The 19,056-nt window shown below is 38.6% G+C and overlaps 1 protein-coding gene across 1 annotated transcript in view; it reads right to left on the reverse strand.

The window, feature by feature from the left end:
- Window positions 1-19,056, reverse strand: part of HUWE1 (HECT, UBA and WWE domain containing 1, E3 ubiquitin protein ligase) — a 198,439-nt gene that overhangs the window by 59,622 nt on the left and 119,761 nt on the right. The window contains exons 33-41 of the mRNA XM_006875251.1: window positions 17,509-17,631; window positions 16,961-17,056; window positions 16,000-16,269; window positions 15,393-15,545; window positions 11,187-11,314; window positions 10,888-10,969; window positions 4,735-4,911; window positions 3,855-4,014; window positions 2,780-3,138 (exon numbers count right to left, since the gene is read on the reverse strand). Coding sequence (XP_006875313.1) covers window positions 2,780-3,138; window positions 3,855-4,014; window positions 4,735-4,911; window positions 10,888-10,969; window positions 11,187-11,314; window positions 15,393-15,545; window positions 16,000-16,269; window positions 16,961-17,056; window positions 17,509-17,631 — 1,548 coding nt within the window. The remainder of the gene's footprint in view (window positions 1-2,779; window positions 3,139-3,854; window positions 4,015-4,734; window positions 4,912-10,887; window positions 10,970-11,186; window positions 11,315-15,392; window positions 15,546-15,999; window positions 16,270-16,960; window positions 17,057-17,508; window positions 17,632-19,056) is intronic.

Consider the following 19,056-nt stretch of genomic DNA (forward strand, 5'->3'; position numbering starts at 1 on the left):
AGCATTCACTATATCATACCACTACTGATTATTAGACCAGACTGCATATGTTTTTTATAGAAATTGGGAGATTGGGAATTCAAATTATACAGCTTTCTCACATGTTAAGTGCCAGTTCCTACCCATCCCAAACCCTGTCCTAATTTAAAACACCAGAATGGTTAAAAATATAAAAATAAATAGCATTCATATCCACTTAGTGTAAAGGAAAAACAAACCTTTTCTGAGCCTCAATTTCAACCCTCAGGCTCAGATAATGATAGCCACAGAAAATATAAACTATTTATAGACAGTTTGCTTTGGTACCAAATCACTTAGAAATTGTTATGCTTTTATTCTTCTGAAAAATTACTTGTCAATCATGGAAATGTAAAAATGTAACTTATAACACAGTAACTCCAATGTGAACTACACTCTTAAAAAGCAAACAACTTTTGGACTTTTAATCCCTTTCTTACCAAATCATTCATATGCTTTAGTCAAATATATTAAGCTTGCATCCTGCCCGTTTGGCAACATTAGAAAATAACTTTAAATATAAATATAGAAAAATGCAATTTCACTATGAAAAGTGAACCTTCTTGCATATTCGACTATAGTTATCAGATAAATTCTTAGCCAGAGAATTTCTAGGTCAAAGGGTATCTTAAACTGACAGTACCAAATTGCCCTCCAATGTGGCTGCACCAATTTCCACTCATACCAAAAGTAAAAGGAGCTCTGGTAGTACAGTGGTTACGAATCTGGTTGCGAACCGCAAGGTCAGCAGTTTGAAACTACCAGCTGCTCCGTGGGAGAAAGATACGGCTTTCTGTTCCCATAAAGACTTACAGCCTTGAACACTCTGTACAGGGTCACTATGAGTGGGAACCGACTCCACGGCACATAACAACCAAAAGTAAGAGTATGCCTGGTTCTCCACACCTGTACCTGCAATGGATATTTTGTAAACTTGATATGTTAACACTGCCACTGATCTTTCTCTATCCCCCATGCCCTCCTAAACAATATAACATTTAAAAAAATCTTTTGCTCATCCAGTGGTAACTTACATTTCCTCCTAGCATTTTCATGCAAATTTTTTGTTTTTAGCTCAGAATTGTGTCCATATACAGTTGTTTTTCCCCTGCTAGGTTATCACATGACCACATGACCTTGCAATGTATATGCTGTCATTAACTGTTCTCCTGCTCTTGACTTTGCACATGTGAGGTAAATCAAATAGGCTGAGTGAGGAATTTTGTCTCTGAAGAATCTGAGATGTACATTCATGCAGATATGTATAAGTTAATACCACCTCTCTAGCATTCTGTCAAGTTTAAAAATGACTTCAATCTTCTGATCTACTTATTAGGTCAAAATTGCTAAGGAAACCTATTTTAAACAATGACAAAACTATCTGCAACACTTAGAAATGTGGAAAACAATGTCCTTAGAGAAGAAAATGGAGGTGAAGTCTAGTAAAATTCTTTGATTGTTGACAAAGAATTCTTAGAAGAGAGGATTTTATAAAGTAATGAGAAGGAATAGCCTTACTAGTAAGACATTTGTTCACCTGTCCACTGCCACACTATCTTAACATTAATTAATGCTATAAAAGTTTTTATAAACCTGTTTTCTGATCTGCACATTGGACATTTGTAAAATGCTTACCAAATCACCTGGCATATCATAAACATTCTAAAAACTTGATTACTTTTGCAATCCACAAATACAATTGTTTTTATAAAATAGTCTTATTGGGTAAAGGACTCTTGTGAGCAGTGATCTTTAAGACATAAGCTTGAGGGGCAGGTATTCCAGTTGCTTACTAATAGTTTTTGGCTTAGTTCAAGAAACCTGAATTACTAGAGAGAACTTTCCAGGTAACAGGAGTTACGATAGTAAATTTAAGAGCAGAAAATGTATTTCGTAGTCTTTTTTGTATCACTTAAGGGGATAAACTAGGGAGCTCTGGTAGTGTAGTGGTTATGAATCGGGCTGCGAACCGCAAGGACAGCAGTTGGAAACTACCAGCTGCTCCGCGGGAGAAAGATGAGGCTTTCTGCTCCCGTAAAGATTTATAGCCTTGGAAACCCTGTTCAGGGTCGCTATGGGTTGGAACCAACTTGACAGCACTTACCAACAACAAGGGGATAAACTACCATACCTAAGAAGCATCCGAGAACATAGCTAAAAATTTTGGTGGGTAAATATGTATTTGCTAATTCACCTAACTTGCTAAGATTTGTTATCTGTAAGTCAATTCTCACATCGCTTTTGCAGTCATTTTAGACATGTCCGACAGGTGAAAAATTTGAGCCATCTGATATATATGTTGTTAGTTGAAGTTGAACAAGGCAACACTCTGCCTTCTGTCTCAGTTCTCACACTATTAATGAGTATATCTTTCATAGTCTTATTAGTGTGGCACTGTAGAATAAATTAGACTGCTAACTGCAAGGTCAGGAATTCAAACCCACCACTAGGCTTCTCAGAAACCCTATACAGGGTTGCTATGAGTCGGAACTGACTTGAAGGCACTTAACAACAACTTAAGTGCCACATGCTCATTTTTATGCTTTTCGTTGGTGATTTTGCTATTTTAAATGATGTGCTGCCTAACGTTTTTAAGCTGCAAGAAGGTTGTGATATGCCTTGAGAGACATGTGTTAGATACGCTTTGTTCATATATACAAGTTATAGTGTCATTGGCTGGGTGTTTAATGCTAAGGAATCAACAATATATATTAAATAAAGTGTCTTTAAACAGAAGCACACTAACACTACAATAACTTACCTTTTCCATGGTATGACGGAGAGTGCAGGGATCTTCAATAATGTGTCTCAAGAGAAGGGTGACTAGAGGAGTAAACCCATTGAAGCCTGAGCACTGGGTCAAATTCAAGATCATGCGGGTACTCCTCAGCTCTGCAAACATCATGGCATATTTGTGGTCCCGGGTGAGTCTCAGGCAGAGGCGGAGAGTGGCATGCAGAGTATCTGGGTCCACAGGGACTCCCAGCATGCTCACACAGGCCCGGATTAAAACAGTCACCATATCCTCTGTTAGGCCCTGGATCAGAATCTCTCCGACTTTGTTTTCTTCCAAGTTCGTCTCCTTTTCTGTATTTGTACTCTCAAGGGCCAAGGGAGTATCTAAAAATAAGAAAATGAGAGTTTACAAAGTTTAACTTATAATTTCCTTCCATATCTCTCCCTCCTTTGTAACCAGCTAAGCACCTGAGCCCTAGTAAGAGAAAGATATCAAGCATCAATGTTAAGGTCAGATGAAAGGTAGATAAAAGATAAATATGACAGACTGTTATCTTTAAGTTGTCAAGCAATATGATGGATAATAAATCATTCACAATATAATTAGCCACACCTTCAGCCATGAAAACACCCTAAATGAAAACCAAGCCTATTGTGATTGCATCAATTTTGACTCATGGAGATCCTATGTATTACACAAAGTAGAATAGCGTCATAGAATTTTCTTGAATAAAAAACCCATCACTGGGTGGGTTTGAATTGCCAATTGGTAAGTTGTACATCTGTCTCTCCAACTAGTAGTTGACAGACAACTGCAAACTACTTGAGCCACCAAGGGACCTTAAGGCAAGAGCTCTGCCTGTTGTTGTTAAGTACTATGGAGCCAGTACCTGATAGCGAGCCTATAAAAGGTTTCTGAGTTTTTAAATTGTTGCAGGAGCAGAAAACTTTATCTTTCTCCTGTAGAATAGCTGGTGGGCTTGAACTGTTGACCTTGGGGTTCATAGTTTAATGCTAATCTTATGGAGATAACATGCTCCCAAAGGCACCCAAGATTTATATAAAACAATTCTTCAATGATTCAAACAAAAAGTACATACCATTGGTTTTATTTTCTTTACGTTTGATATCCATTTCTTTGCTTTCTTCCAGTGTTTTCTCTAGTTCTTGTCCATTACTACTTTTAGAATTTTTATTCAGTCGTGGTACTCTGAGGAGAGTCAGCATCACTGGGCGTCTGTTCCCTGTTTCTTCATTAACCTAAGAATTCAAAAAATAACACAGTATAATTCTCTATCATAAAGGAACTGGGAGGAAAAAGAAACTTCCTAGGCAAAATGTTACAACAGGAAGGAATCCTGACAATTTATCCCATCCCTTTTATTTACAGAGAGAAAACTTAAAAGGTCCACAGAAGTAAATTAATGTACATAAAACTCTACAATGAATTATAAACTTTCCAATAGGATATTTCTTAACTACTAACAGGGAAAGAGGACTCCTGATGTGGCGTTGTAGGATCAGCACTATATTGTGAATCACAAGGTTGGCAGTCCAAACCCACCAGCTGCTCCTCAGAAACCCTATACAGGGTCCCTATGAGTTGGAACTGACTTGACAGCATTTAACAACTACTACTAAGGGAAGAAACACCCTTGACCAAACACTTAAAATCATCTTCCCCTTTTTAAAGTTTATAGTAGCGGGAAAGTATGTACCTGCACCATTGTAGTAAACTGAACAGTATATCTTCTTTGGCCGGTGGCACTGAGAGTTAACATGCCTGAATGCAAAGCTGTTTGAACTACAAGGTCGGTGGTCCAAGCTCACCAGTCACTCCTTGGAAACCCTATACAGGGTCGCTATGGGTCAGAACTGACTCGACAGCACTTAAAAACAACTAAGGGAAGAAACACCCTTGACCAAACACTTAAAATCATCTTCCCCTTTTAAAGTTTATAGTAGCGGGCAAGTATGTACCTGCACCATTGTAGTAAACTGAACAGTATATCTTCTTCGGCCTGCGGTGAATCGTACACTTGTCTCTCCAGATTTCCAGGCAGAATCTATAGTGCTGTTGTTGCTGGCACTGTAACTACACCATCGTCCAGAGCGGTCATCAAACCAGCGCCAGTTGTTACTGTTGGATTGTAGGTACTTAAAAAAAAAAAAAAAAGTTACTAAGTTACATTGCATTTCCTACAACACTGGTCTTCAGAAGAAATAGTAACCAAATCAGTGTTCCTAGCTGAGGATAATACAAGAAAAAGAAATATACAGGCCATTTAAAAGAATGAGAACTAAGAGAGTAGTTTTCACACATTTTACCTTCACATTCCTTAGACTTTCCCAAGGCAAAAATACTTAATCCCATCCTAAGAATTAATTTCCTGCCATCCATTTCCACATCCATGAGTTTTCTCCCAAAGGGAACACATTATTTTCAACCTATATTCACTTAATTTTCTCCCCTTTCTCTTACCCATCCTTTAACTATCATTCAGCAAAATATTTTAACTTTTTACAAAAGTGGTCTCATGAAATATCTGTCTTTCTGGGATTGGCTAGTTTCATTCAGTATAATGTCCTCAAGGTTCAACCATGTTGTGATGTGTTTTACAGATTCTTCAACGCCGCTAATATTTCCATGGTGCATATGTATCAAAATTTGTTTAACCATTCTTTGGCTGATGGGCAATTAGGCGATTTCAATCTTTTTACTATCTTGAATAGCCCTAAAATGAACATTTTGTTGTTGTTGCTATGTGCCATGGAGTTGGTTCCGACTCATAGCGACCTTGTACAGGGTTTCTGAGGCTGTAAATCTTTATGGGAGCAGAACGCCTCATCTTTTTCCCTGTGAACAGCTGGTAGCTTTGAACTGATGACCTTGCGGCTTGCAGCCCGATTTGTAACCACTACGCTATCAGAGTTCCTTACAATGAACATGGGTGTGCATATATCTATTTATGCCACAGCTATTTCTTGAGGATATTATACCAAGTAGGGGGAATGCTGGCTCATACGGTACTTCTATTTCCAACTTTTTAAGAACGTGCCACCAGCAGTGTGGGAGGGGCCCAGTCTCTCCACACTCTAGCCAGCATTTGTTGTTTTCTGTTTTTAGGAACTTTGCTATCTATTAACATTGGAGTAAGGTGGTATCACATGGTTGTTTTGGTTTTTATCTCTTTAATGGTTAATGAACTTAGCATTTGTTTGTTTGACGTCTGAATGCCATCTTTGGTAATCTGTCTGTTCACATCCTCTGACCATTTTTAAATTGGTTTGTCTTATTCTTATTGAGGCTTTGTCATTAACAAACATTTTATCCCAGTCTGTGGGTTCTCGTCTCACTCTTTTGGTGAAATCCTTTAATGCACGCAAGTGTCTAAATTTTAGGACATCCCAATCATCTATTTTGTCTTCTGTTTGTGTGTTTTCAGTTATGCTTGAAAGTGTATTTATTCCATGTATAAGACCTCCTAAGTTTGTCACTATTTTTCCACTGATGATTTTCATAGTTCTAATTAGCGTAGTGGTTACGAATCGGGCTGTGAACCTTAAGGTCAGCAGTTCGAAACTACCAGCCACTCCACGGGAGAAAGATAAGGCTTTCTACTCCCGTAAAGATTTACACCCTCGGAAACCCTGTTACAGGGTCGCTATGGGTCGGAACCGACTCGATGGCACTTAACAACAACAACAACAAAGTTTTACATTTACGTCTTTAATTCAGGTTTTCATTTTTGCATGTAGTGTGAGCTATGGGTCTTGGTTTCATTTTTCTGCAAATGGACTTTCAGTTTTGCCAGGACCAATTCAATGCATTTTGGCCCTTTGTTGAAGATCAAATGACAGTTGGTGAATGGATTTTACTTCTGGGTTCTCAATTCTGTTCCATTGATAATGTGTCTTTTGTTGTACTAGTGCTACGCTGTTTTGACTACTTTATGTAGTAGGTTTTCTTATTCGGAAGTGAAAGGCCTCTTACTTTGTTTTTCTTTTTAATTAATGTTTTGCTTTCTGGGTGTTGGTTTCCTTTCCATATAAAGTTAGTGATTAGTTTTTCCATCTCTTTAAAGAATGATGTTGGAATGTGACTGGGATAGCATTATATAATAAATTGGTTTGGTAGTGTTGACATTTTTACAATGTTAAGTCTTCCTATCCACAAGCAGGTTTTTTTTGGCTTCTTGTGGTAGTGTTTTGTAATTTTCGTTGTATAGGTTTTCTGTTTTTCTGGTTAGATTTATTCCCAAGTATTTAATCTCTTAAGGAGCTCTGGTAGTGTAGTGGTTAAGAATTGGGTTGCTAACTTCAAGGTCAGCAGTTCGAAACTACCAGCTGTTCAATGGGAGAAAGATGAGGCTTTCTGTTCCCGTAAAGATTTGCAGCCTTAGAAACCCTGTGCAGGGTCACTATAAATTGGAACCGACTCCACGGTACTTAACAACAACAATATTTAATGTCTTAGTTGGATACATAAATGATATTATTTTCTTGATTTACTTTGCAGAGCTGTTTATATGAATGTAGAGGAATTCAACTGATTTTTGTACACTGATCTTATACCTTGCCACTCTGCTGAGTATTTCAATGAGTTCCAATAATTTTCTTGCTAAGTTTTTGGGATTTTCTATGTATAGAACCATATCACCTGCAAATAGAGTTATATTTCTTCTTTGCCAATTTGTTGTCACTGTTAAGTGCTGCTGAGTCGGTTCTGACCCATAGCGACCCTGTATACGGTTTTTGAGGAGTGGTTGGTGAGCTCGAACTGCTGACCTTGTGGTTTAAATCAACCTTGCAGTCCAGTGCATTAACCCAAAGCACCACACCAGAACTCAATAAATATCCTTATCTTGCCTTATAGCTCTGGCTAAGACTTACAACACAATGGTGAATAGGAGTCATGATAAAGTGCATTCTTATTTGGTTCCTGTTTGCAAAAGTAATAGTTTCAGTTTTCTCTACTGAGAGTAATTCTGGCTATTGGATTTGAATACATGCTCTAATTATGCCGAGTTTCCCATCAATTCCTGGTCTATTGAGTGCATTTATCAAGTATTTTATCATCTTTGGGGTGGCTATGGTAAATGGTATTATTTTCCTTTTCAGAACTGCTTTTATTAGTGTTGCTGTTGTTAAGTGCCGTAGAGCTGGTTCCAATTCAGAGTGACTCTGTATAGGGTTTCTACGGAGCTTGACTTTGTGGTTCAAACCAATGTTCAGTCCAGTGCTAATATTAGCCTGTAGAGGAATTCAATTGATTTTTGTATATTGATTTTATACCCTGTCATTTTGCTGAATTTTTCAATGAGCTCCAATAATTTTCATGCTGAGTCTTTAGGATTTTCTAAGTACAGGATAATATCATTTGCAAATAGACAGTTTTACTTCTTCATTGGCAATCTGGATGTCTTTAATTTCCCTTTCTTGTCTTACAGCTCTAGCTCAGACTTCTAGCATAATACCAAATAGGAGCAGTGATAAAGGGCATCCTTGTCTGGTTCCTATTCACAAGGAGAATGACTTTAGCTTCTCACTGTTAAGAGTGATGTTGGCTGTTGGTTTTATATATCCTTAATGACGTTGAGGTATTTCCCTTCTATTTTGCTGTTTTTCATCAGAAATCAACGTTGGATTTTGTCAAATCCTTTTCTGCATTAACTGATATGATCTGATTCCCCCCCCCCCCCACACACACACACTTGTTTTACTTTTAGGGTGGATTACATTGATTGTTTTTTCGAATATTGAACCATCGTTGCATCCCTGTTATGAATCTTTCGTGGTCATGCTGTTTTCTTTCTTTCTATATTTATGTTGTCGGAATCTATTTGCCAGGATGTTGCTGAGCTTTTGGATCTATGTTCATAAAGGATGCTTGCTGTTAAGTGCTGTCGAGTCAGTTCAAACTTATAGTGATCCTGTATAGGGATTTCTGAGGAGTGTTTTGAACTGCCAACCTTGTGGTTCAATCCATCCTTGCAGTCCAGTGCTTTATTTTACAGCACCACACCAGGACTCCTTCATGAGGGATACTGGTCTATGATTTTTATTTCATAGTGATGTCTTTTTGCCTGGTTTTGGTATCAGAATTATGCTTGATTCATAAAATGAATCCAGGAGTTTTATTATATTATGAATAGTACAATTGGTGCTAGTTCTCTAAATGTTTGCTGGAATTCACCAGTAAAGCCACCTGGTTACAACTAATAGTGATACTTTATAGGGTTTCTGAGAGTGGCTAATGGATTTGAACTGCTGACCCTGCAGTTACAAGTTCAGTGTTTATATTACAGTGCATCAACATGGTTAATTTTAGAATGTACTGGAAAAAAAACATTTATTTCTAAGAAAATACTGAATAATGTGGCATATGATAAATCTTCATCTAAGGAACAGTTGGCTTTGGAGGGATTTCTGTATATTCAATCTTGGATGTCATTCCTCCTCTGGAGAATGTTAACATTTAACTTCCAGAGTAAATTCTTAGGACCTTCAATACCAACTCCATAAAAAAATTCAAACTTACCATTCAAAAGATAAATCTAGTCATCAAGATCCCTCAAGAGACTGATACCATGCTCAGAGATCTCTGCATTCTCTACTACTCTCCTATATCCTACTCATCTCTAGGCTTGCCTCTAGAAGCTAAGCACTTCTGTCAACAATACTATACGAGTATTACTACAAAATCAAAGAAATCTTTATTTAACAAAATTATCAATATGTAAAGCTATTATTTTTCAACATTTCCTCCATGTATGTCTGCACATTGAAGGCAGTGTTTCCATCTCTCTAATCAACCCTGAGAAGAAGTCTGCACTTTTCAATTTATATCATGTCAAAACAGCAAGTTGTGTTCTTTTAAAATGTTTTTTTGAGAGTTTGGGGAACAAACAGAAATCTGAAGGCACAAGATAAAGGCTGAAGGACACAAGATTAATGCTGAAGGGAGAATACAGTAAAATTTCCCAATACATGGTACCCTCAAAGATTGAGCAAGTGTTTGAACAAAATAAATTCTTTGACCAAAAGGAATTCCTTAGTGCAACTTTCCTGGCCATTTTTCCACAAGTGTAGTTGCAATTTTCTTCATAGTAAGCTCGTGATTGCCCGGTGTCCTTTGAGAAAAGCTACGCAGATTACACCTTTGAAATTCCTAAAAACAGTTGCTATAATCATCTTATATGACCTCTGGTGCCTTGAATTTACCCAGCAGATCCCCTCTGGAACCATTGTATTGACCTTGCTTTATGAATTATATTGAGAAATCCAAGACTTATCCCCAGTCACAATTCATTCCAAAAAATCATCTTCATTAGTTTTGTCCTTAAGAATAAAGGAAAAATCAACTCTTTGAGCTATCTAATCTCCACACAAGGTTTTTGGCGTCCATTTAGTCAAAAGCACGCTGAGTTAAGATGTTCGCTGAAATTTGAAAATGTCCAACTTTGTGAGATTCCAACTTCAGTAGTAATTGCAATCTTCTTTCACCAGTTTCTGGAATTGAGCCACAGTTTCTTCATTTGTTGAAGTTGAAAGCTTCACCTTAAAATGCTTGATACATCTAAATATGGTTGTTTTATGTAGTGCAACATTCCTGAGAACTTGCTACAAAAGCTTGAATGATTTTGTTAGATGTCAAGAGTAAAAATTTGGTATTAGTCCTGACCTCAAAATATTTTTTTCCCATGGTACCTTTTTTGGGAAGGTACCTTAATAAGCCAGACATATTAACAGGAGGGACCAGTCCTTGGAGGATATGATGCTTGGTAAAGTGGAGGGTCGGAGGAAGACCCCCAACAAGATGGATCAGCAAAGTGGGAACAGCAATGGAATCAAAAACAGCAATGATTATGAAGTTTGCGTAGGACCAGGCAGTGTTTCATTCTGTTGTACATAGGGTCGCTTTGAGCCGGTACCAACATGACTGCACCTAACAACAACAAACATCATGAGACCAACACAAGTGTATTACTGAGAAAACTCGTCTATAGCCATCCACTGATTTCAGAGACATGTTTAACACATCTTTTTTTTTTTTTTTTTTTAATAAACCTAAGTGTGTTGGAACTGGAACCTCAGTAGCAATACATTTTGACTTACCCTTATATTACTTACCTTAGTCATTTGGGCTCTCCTTTTTGAAGAAATGGCAGTCTTTTCATAAAAATCAATTAAGAGCAACACCGGAGTGATCCATCTAAAAAGGAGCAAAGATTTGTTTTGGGCAAGTCAAAGAACGGTACAGACTGGGAAAACATAATTTCGGTTTCATCAGTTAGTTTACATTTTTCAAACCATAAAGAATACCTGAAAGTTGCCCTATACAATGCCCAACAAAACTGTCCAATTTAGGCCATAAACTCTTGTGGACAAGTCTCATAGAAGTGAAACCAGGATAGATATAGGTAACTCACTTTGGGGTCTGGACCTCCTTCTGCTCCTTGGCAGCCTGTAGGCAGGGCTGAACAACTTCCAAGAGTTTGATGAGGACATTAAGGATGCCACTAGATTCAACAACCCAAGCACAAGGTAACTTCAACTCCTGATTGATTAATCAAAGGCGGGGGGAGGAAAAAAATACAAACATCAAATACCAACATCTACACAGTATAAGGAGTCTTGGTATGGCACTGATGGCTAATGAGCTGGACTGCAAAAATCGTTTTTAACTGCAAGGTCGGCAATACAAGCTCAATAGCCGCTTCTCAGAAAACCTATCTATACATACACACACATATAATGGATATATAGGAAAAAATTTTAAATATATGAACTAAGGATCTATATACATGTTGCTCAAAACAGCTGGCCACATTATCACATGCTTAATATAGAAGGTGTTATTAATAGTAATATCATTGGGGATAGTCATGCAGGCTGTACAGTCTTAACTAGGCTACAGTTGTAAAGCTTGTGAATAACAGAGCACCTCAAAGAAAAGGGAAAAACTGTTCCTTCTCTGACAGAGTAATAATAACAAATTGTTGTTGTTAAATGCCATCAAGTTTTTGACTTATAGTGACCCTAGTATAGGGTTTCCGAGGAGTGGCTTGATGGGTGTTTAAACCACCAACCTTGAGGTTAGCAATCCAATCCTATAATCACACAATAAACAGACTAAGAAATACAAAGATAGAATATTGTAGACATGACATGGAAAAATACTCATAATACTGAGAGTAAAGAATATGCATTGGACTGAGAACCACAAGGTCCACAGAGTTTGAGCTCTCTAGCCACTCCTGGGGAGAAAGATGAGACGTTCTGCTCCTGTGCAGATGTAAAGCCTATACAGGGTCAATAAGAGTTGGAACCAACTTGACAGGACTTAACAACAACTGTATATAAAAATTATGCATACAGAATATTGTAGTAGTTAAGTGTGCAATAGCAAAAGTTTGAAATATTGTGGGAATTAGCAAAATGTAACAGATACAAAGTTGGAAAAAATGGTGTAGATAGGCCTACTCAATGCAGTGTTTCCACAAACCTTCAATTTGTTATAAAAATATGTATGTGTATATATATAGTCTCTGTGAAGTGTACTAAAATGAGTTATGACTGTACTGTTTTATATCTCAGTATTTGCTGATTCTAGATACAGTTCATATAGGTGTAATCATACAGTATTTATCCTTTTCTTTCTGCCATATTTCACATAGCATGTTTTCAAGGTTCCACATTATTGCATATTACCAGAATCTCATTTCTTTTTATAGCTGAAACATATTCACCACTCTTCAATATTTACTTTATGTCAACAACACTTTTATTAAAGAACTAGGCTAGTTTCTGTTTTTTGCTAACCAAAATAAATCTGGAGGGAAATTCTGCTTTAATGAAAAAAGTGAAACTAGGGTTCGGCGTTTGTTTTGCAATGGGTTGTTAGAGCCATCATGCACCCTAAACAGCCAGTAACCCCCACCAAACTCTCCCCCCAAAAATCATGCTGCTCAGTACCTCAGCATCAAGTCACGATATTTTAAAATTGTGTGTCTGTTAACACTATGCTAGTGTTATCTTAGGTTTTATGTGTTATTTGGTATAACTTAGTAGGTTACTTATTGGGTCTGACAATGCTCAAAAAAGTTATCCCATATAAATTAATTGGTAATTCCTTAGTTTTACACAATTTCAGCTTACAAAAGGTATCATAGGAACACTTTACTTTTGAATAGCACAGAAACCAGTACATGATATTGACTCTGCTTATTCAGTTACCTGCAGATGAACATCCAGGTTGCTTCCACTTATTGGCTATTGTAAATTATGCTGCCATGAGCATTTATGTACAAGTATTGGTATGAAACCTGCTTTTATAGCATTTGGATTGTTACTATTATTAAGTGCTATCTAACTGATTCTGGCACATAACAACCCTGCATAGTGTTTCTGAAGAGCAGCTGGTGAGTTTGAACCGCAGACCTTGCAGTTCAAACTGACCTTGTGGTCCACTGCAGCAGAAAGCTAGACATGATACTGCTGGGTCAAATAGTTTTCTATAGCCGCACTATTTTGCATTCCCATAAGTAAAGTACCACAGTTCTAATTTCTCCACATTCTTACCAACACTTATTATTTTGTTTTTCTGATAACAGCAATTGTAAAAACTGTAAGAAAAACAAACCTTTGCTATTGAGTTGATTCAGACTCATACATATGGTTTTTAAGACTGTAAATCTTTATGGAACAGCCAGCCTCATCTTTATCCTACAGAATGGCTTGTGCGTTTGAACAGCTAACCCACAATGTCACCAGGGGATTCTTAATAACTATCCTGTTGCCATTGTTAAATGCAACAGGATTTGGTTCCGAGGAGCAGCTGGTGGGTTTGGAGTGACAATCTCATGTTTAGGAGTCTACTGTTTATCCTATAGTGCCATACCAAAACTCCAATAATCATCCTCTTGTTGTTGTTAAGTGCTGCTGAGTTGGTTTTTACTCAACAGTGACCCTGTACAGAGTTTCCGAGGAACAGCTGCTGGGCTTGAAATGCAGACCTTGTGGTTCACACTCCAGTGCTTATCCTACAGCGCCACACCAAGACCCTGGAAGCTCTTTATATATTCTTCGTATTAGACCCTTACAAGATACATATGATCGCAAGCATTTTTTTACTTTGTAGACAAAATTTACTTCGATGCACAAAAATTTCGAATTTTGACACAATCTAATTTTGTGATTTTCTCCTTATAGCATAATGCTATTGGGTACCCCAGCATTTTGTACTTTCATATTTTTCACATGTGTCCATTCACAAGGTATTATATTAATAATGGTAACTTTCATCATAAAAAGAAGATTCAACACTAGAAACACAATTTGACAGAAATACTGGAATAATCTCTTCAGGGGCTTTAGACATTTTGCTCCATTAAGTTCAGATGTTAACATTAACACAAAGGGTAAGTTGCTTGTGTTCTCATTTCTAAATTGTTGGAAAAATGAGGTATATGTAACTCCTTGTCCTGTGCAAATTACTCTCTGGCCTCAAATAATTTGATGTCTAGTTCCCTAATAATGATCACACCCAATTTCCCTGGGAGCATAGTGGATTACGGAGTCCTGATGTGGCACTGTGGGTTAATACGCTGGACTGCAAAGTAGGTTTGAACTGCAAGGTCAGCAGTTCAAGCGCACCAGCTGCTCCTTGGAAATCCTATACAGGGTCGCTATGGGTTGGAACTGACTCAATGGCTATTAACAACAACAATAGTGGATTACAAACTAGGATGCTGAACTGGTAAGCACTTCAAATCTACCAGTTGCTCTGCGGGAGGAAAATGAGGCTTTCTGTTCCTATAAAGATTTATAGCCTCAGATATCCTATAGGGGGTTGTTGTGAGTTGTAACCAACTTGGTGGTACACCACACCCACACAAAATTTGAAGGCCTCAAAGAACAGTGATTAAAGCACTATGCTGGTAACCAAAAGAAATTGGAGAACTGAACTCAGGTGTGGCACTGTGGGTTAATGCACTGGACTGCAAAGTCAGCTGTTTAAGCTCACTAGCTACTCCTCGGAAGCCCTATATAGGGTTGTTACAGGTCGGTTCCGATTCTATGGCACTTAAAAACAACAGTCACTCTGTGGAGAACAGTGTGGCAGTCTTCTTCAAGATTTACAGCCTTGGAAATCCTTTAGGGCAGTTTTACTCATCCTATAGGGTTGCTAGAGTTGGAAATCAACTTGAAGGCAGTGTTTTTATTTTTTGACCCCATTATTTGACTGCCAATTACTTAATATTGTGTGGTTCTGGCATTAGTTTCTGTGATACCACAAGTACTCCATAACTAAATTATACAAGATATCCTTATTTAACTACCATTCTGTCAAGTCTGTAAGATTCTATTCTATATAATTACCACTTTGAGAATATGTCCTTTTTATTATTCTGAAGTGACCTATAAGCTCTTGCCGAATTCATATAAAATTGCTTATAACATTCCTGTATAGAATGCCTTATACATAATTATGAATGTTTTAGCCTACCAAAATCTTTTGAAGTCATCAAATGCAGGGCACATGCCTGTATCTTCTTCAATGATTCATATAGTGGGTAATTCTTTGATGACTGAGAAGGACCAAAAGACATCTTTTAGTGGCATCAGATTCTTACCTCAAAAAGCAGTGTTAAAAGCAAGATCCTAGTAGCCAAATTAGAAGCCTGGGGCAGGGTGGCCATCTGACTAATCCACTCTGACACAGTTTTTGTGTCGCTTGTTGTCAGGGGAAGAGCAGCTTTGATTAATACATCAGCAGCTTCCCATACCTAGAAAAACAAAAACATGACCAAATCAGGAAGAAATAGATAAGGTTTGCCAAAATATTCTCAATCTCCTTGAATACTCTCACTACCCCAACGTACTCACTGACTATACATAAATAGGATGTAAGCAGTTTCATAACGTGCAAAAACACTGTCTCAAAGACAAACACACATCTGGCCACTAGGCTGATTTGTTAAAATGGTTGCTCCATATTAGAGAGAGAAGAACATTTATTTACTGTTCAGGAGTGAGGCACATTTTGCACATTTTAGCTGAATCTAAAACATGCCTGGCTAGGTTGCCAGATCTAAAGAATTCAATGAGAGAATACACACATATGGGCTAGCATGTAAAATTACGGGTTTTTTGTTTGTTTGTTTTTTTAGAAACCAGGTTAGATAGATGACAGGAAAAGCACTTCACATGTTCCCTTTTTCGGTTCCCTGGAGAGCTTACTTGATTCACGACTTGCTTCAGAATCATATCACGGTAGTCAGCTCCATTGCGCTTAATGGCAGTCATGATCAGATCACACACACGGTATACTGTGTCTGGCAGTTCATCAAGAAGGTGGAAACAGCCTGGCAACATGGTATCTGTAAAAGTGTGGAGTTCATCTTGTTCCAAAGGGTCAGCATCCTGGAACTTCTCTAGACATTTAGCCTCTTCCTCTTCTTGCTTTTCACGAGCTTTCCGTTCTTCCTCCTCCTTCCGGCAAGCAATTTCCTGGAAATAAGGAAAAATGATTGATAGCATATGGGGATAGCTGAAAGAAGGAGACCTTCAAGAATTCATTTGCCCCACCATATGAATATTTTCCACCTTCTCCTCAAGCAATTGACACTGTTAATAGAGTGTGAGAAGTATAAGTGCAGCCACAAAAGTTAAGTCAAGACAGGGAAGGCAAAGGGGAAAGATACCAATACCACACGGCATTTCCATTATTTGCAGCCATCTAAACAACTTTCAACACTATCATTTCTAGACATTTCCCTCTATTCTCTGCCAGTATAGTAAATCAATAATTGTTACTTAGGAACAGATAAGCTTGGTCTAATGGGTACTGGGTACTGTTGTTGCCGTTGTTAAATGCCATTGAGTCGATTCCAACTTATAGCGACCCTGTGCAGGGATTCCAAGGAGCAGCTGCAGGGCTTGAACTGTCACCTTGTGGCTCACAGTCCAGTGCTGATCCTACAGTGCCACAACGGGAGGCCTATCCCCATGTATATTTTGGTTATTTGTTAGTAAAGATTAATACTTCATCTGCCTCACCTAAAACTTCAGGTCAATACAATGCAACTCAGTATGTGTTTGGGATGAATGCTTACTCCCATGTCTTTTTCTAAACTTTAATCCTGTTAACTACTTAGACAATATTTATATAGCCCTTCTGGATGCCCTGTTTCGTAGTTACCTCAGGTGATTCCGCCCTTTGATCCATTGGGATATCCTGTCCCAGAGACATAGCAATTGCTCTCATCATCTGGTCTTCTTCGGACATGCTCAGATCCTACAGAAGAACAACAGAAAATCCAGCAACTACATCCACACAAATCACAGACACCCAATGAGGCCATCCCATTTCACAAGGAAACAGAGAAGAAGGGGAAGGGTTTCCGAATGCTGCTCTCTAAAGACAAAGACAAACCCAACTATTGCTTACTTGTATAATATGAAAACAAAGGGAGAAAATCAAAAGAAAATTTATGATGTACTGGAAATTTTAGTAAGCGGTGAGATGGATCTCAGAAAAGAATGTTTTCGGACAGTGAAGAGGATAATATAAGAAATCTTTTGCAAACAAAGTCAAGTAAAGCAATTTGCATGGTTCTCGATGGCATGCAGAACTCTAGAAATAAATGAGCTTATAAAAAATAAAACCAATGGAAAAAATCACGAGGCGGGGGGTGGGATGGTTTAAAGCATGTCACAGCAGTCAAATCAATGACCTGGAAAACTCACCCGAACAACTCCTCCCATGATTGGAGGAGGGTGTGTTAGAAGGTACTCTGTGGCCTGCTCCATTGTGCTTGTGTTCAACAGGGCTTCCATGGCATGTTCCCTTGTGAATCCCATGTCCATGAGCTGGAACAAAAATGCAGGATTTCAGAAACACAATACAAAAATCTTTTAACTACAACGAATAAAGAAAGGAGCATTTTCCAGATAGAAACTTGAGGTTTTCTAACTTCATATGAACTGAGAGCATTTTAAAAACTATGCCGTTACATAACAGACATAAAATGATACAGACATAACATGAATTGACACAAAATTATCCTTTCTGCTCAGTGCTTTCATAGCATTCAAATGTTAGAGCAAGTAAACAAGGTGATTCTCAATTCTATTCTCTAAAAACCAGAAGGTACCTCTTAAAAGAAGGACCTACAGGAAAAATACAAAACAATAAGGGTTACCACAAAACAATGAGTGTTACCACAAGAACATACAGGTGGCTTGCCCAGGAGACATCAAGGCAAGTGATCGGATCTTCTCAGTGCAAATTCTCTTCCAAGACTAAGATGCAAGGGAAATATATGCTTTGACTGACAACCACACACATCACCCAGAAGGGGAAGTGACTGAAGAACATCAATGAAGGGGCAGCTAAGCCCTACATCGTTCAGCAAACTACTGTGAACCCGGGTGGAGACCTGGTCGGCCAGTAGCAAGGCAACATCGGGGACTCATGGGCTTAGAGTCATTGACATAGCCACAGAGGTCTAGAGTGGACAGCGGGGCGGCCAGCTGATAAAAAGAGGCCGGACAGACGTAAGAACACCCACACTTGCAGATGATACCCATTTGACCAGACTTTAATAACTGGATAAACAGAGCTCAACCCGAAGAAGAAAGAAGGGGGAGGGGGGGAAGCGTCATCTGATACAATTCAATAAACAGGGCCTACACCTATGAATGCAGTAGCTCAAAAAAGGAAACCCCTGCTGCAAGAACTATTCCCACCCCCTTCACACAAAGGGTAGACAGGGATGGGCAACTTGGTCATTGGCTACCCAAAATGGGGGGAGGGACACAAAGGCAAGAAGTGACTGGCTTACAAGCTTTCAAGAGGGAACCTAGATCCAAAGGGCATGGAGGAAGGTAGAGTCTCCAGTGAATAGTGTCCAGCCTGTCCAGGAAGGGATGATGAAACGAAATACAGATGGGTTTCTTGTGATGCAATGGTGAATAATTGTTATCAGGACTGATTGTGAGGGTTGGAAATCTCAAGATGGACATTTTGTAGCAAAGAGGGGAATGATTAACTTATCAGTCTAGGAGCGGAGGACCCTGGGACCATCGATGGAGAAGAGCGAAGAGCGGAATCCTACCCAGAGAGGCGGTGAGGTCTGAGATGGAGGCAGAGAAGATGATGTCAAGAGATGGTGGGGCTGGGAACTCGGGATCAAGAGATGGAAAGGGGCTGAGGACTGTGGTGGTGGTGGTGGTGCAGGCTTACAGGGTCTCCCCTTGGTTGGGCGAAGTTACGGGATGGTAACTATGCCTACC

This window comes from Chrysochloris asiatica, unplaced genomic scaffold (assembly GCF_000296735.1).
Source record: "Chrysochloris asiatica unplaced genomic scaffold, ChrAsi1.0 scaffold00315, whole genome shotgun sequence".
Classification (NCBI taxonomy): Eukaryota; Metazoa; Chordata; class Mammalia; order Afrosoricida; family Chrysochloridae; genus Chrysochloris; species Chrysochloris asiatica.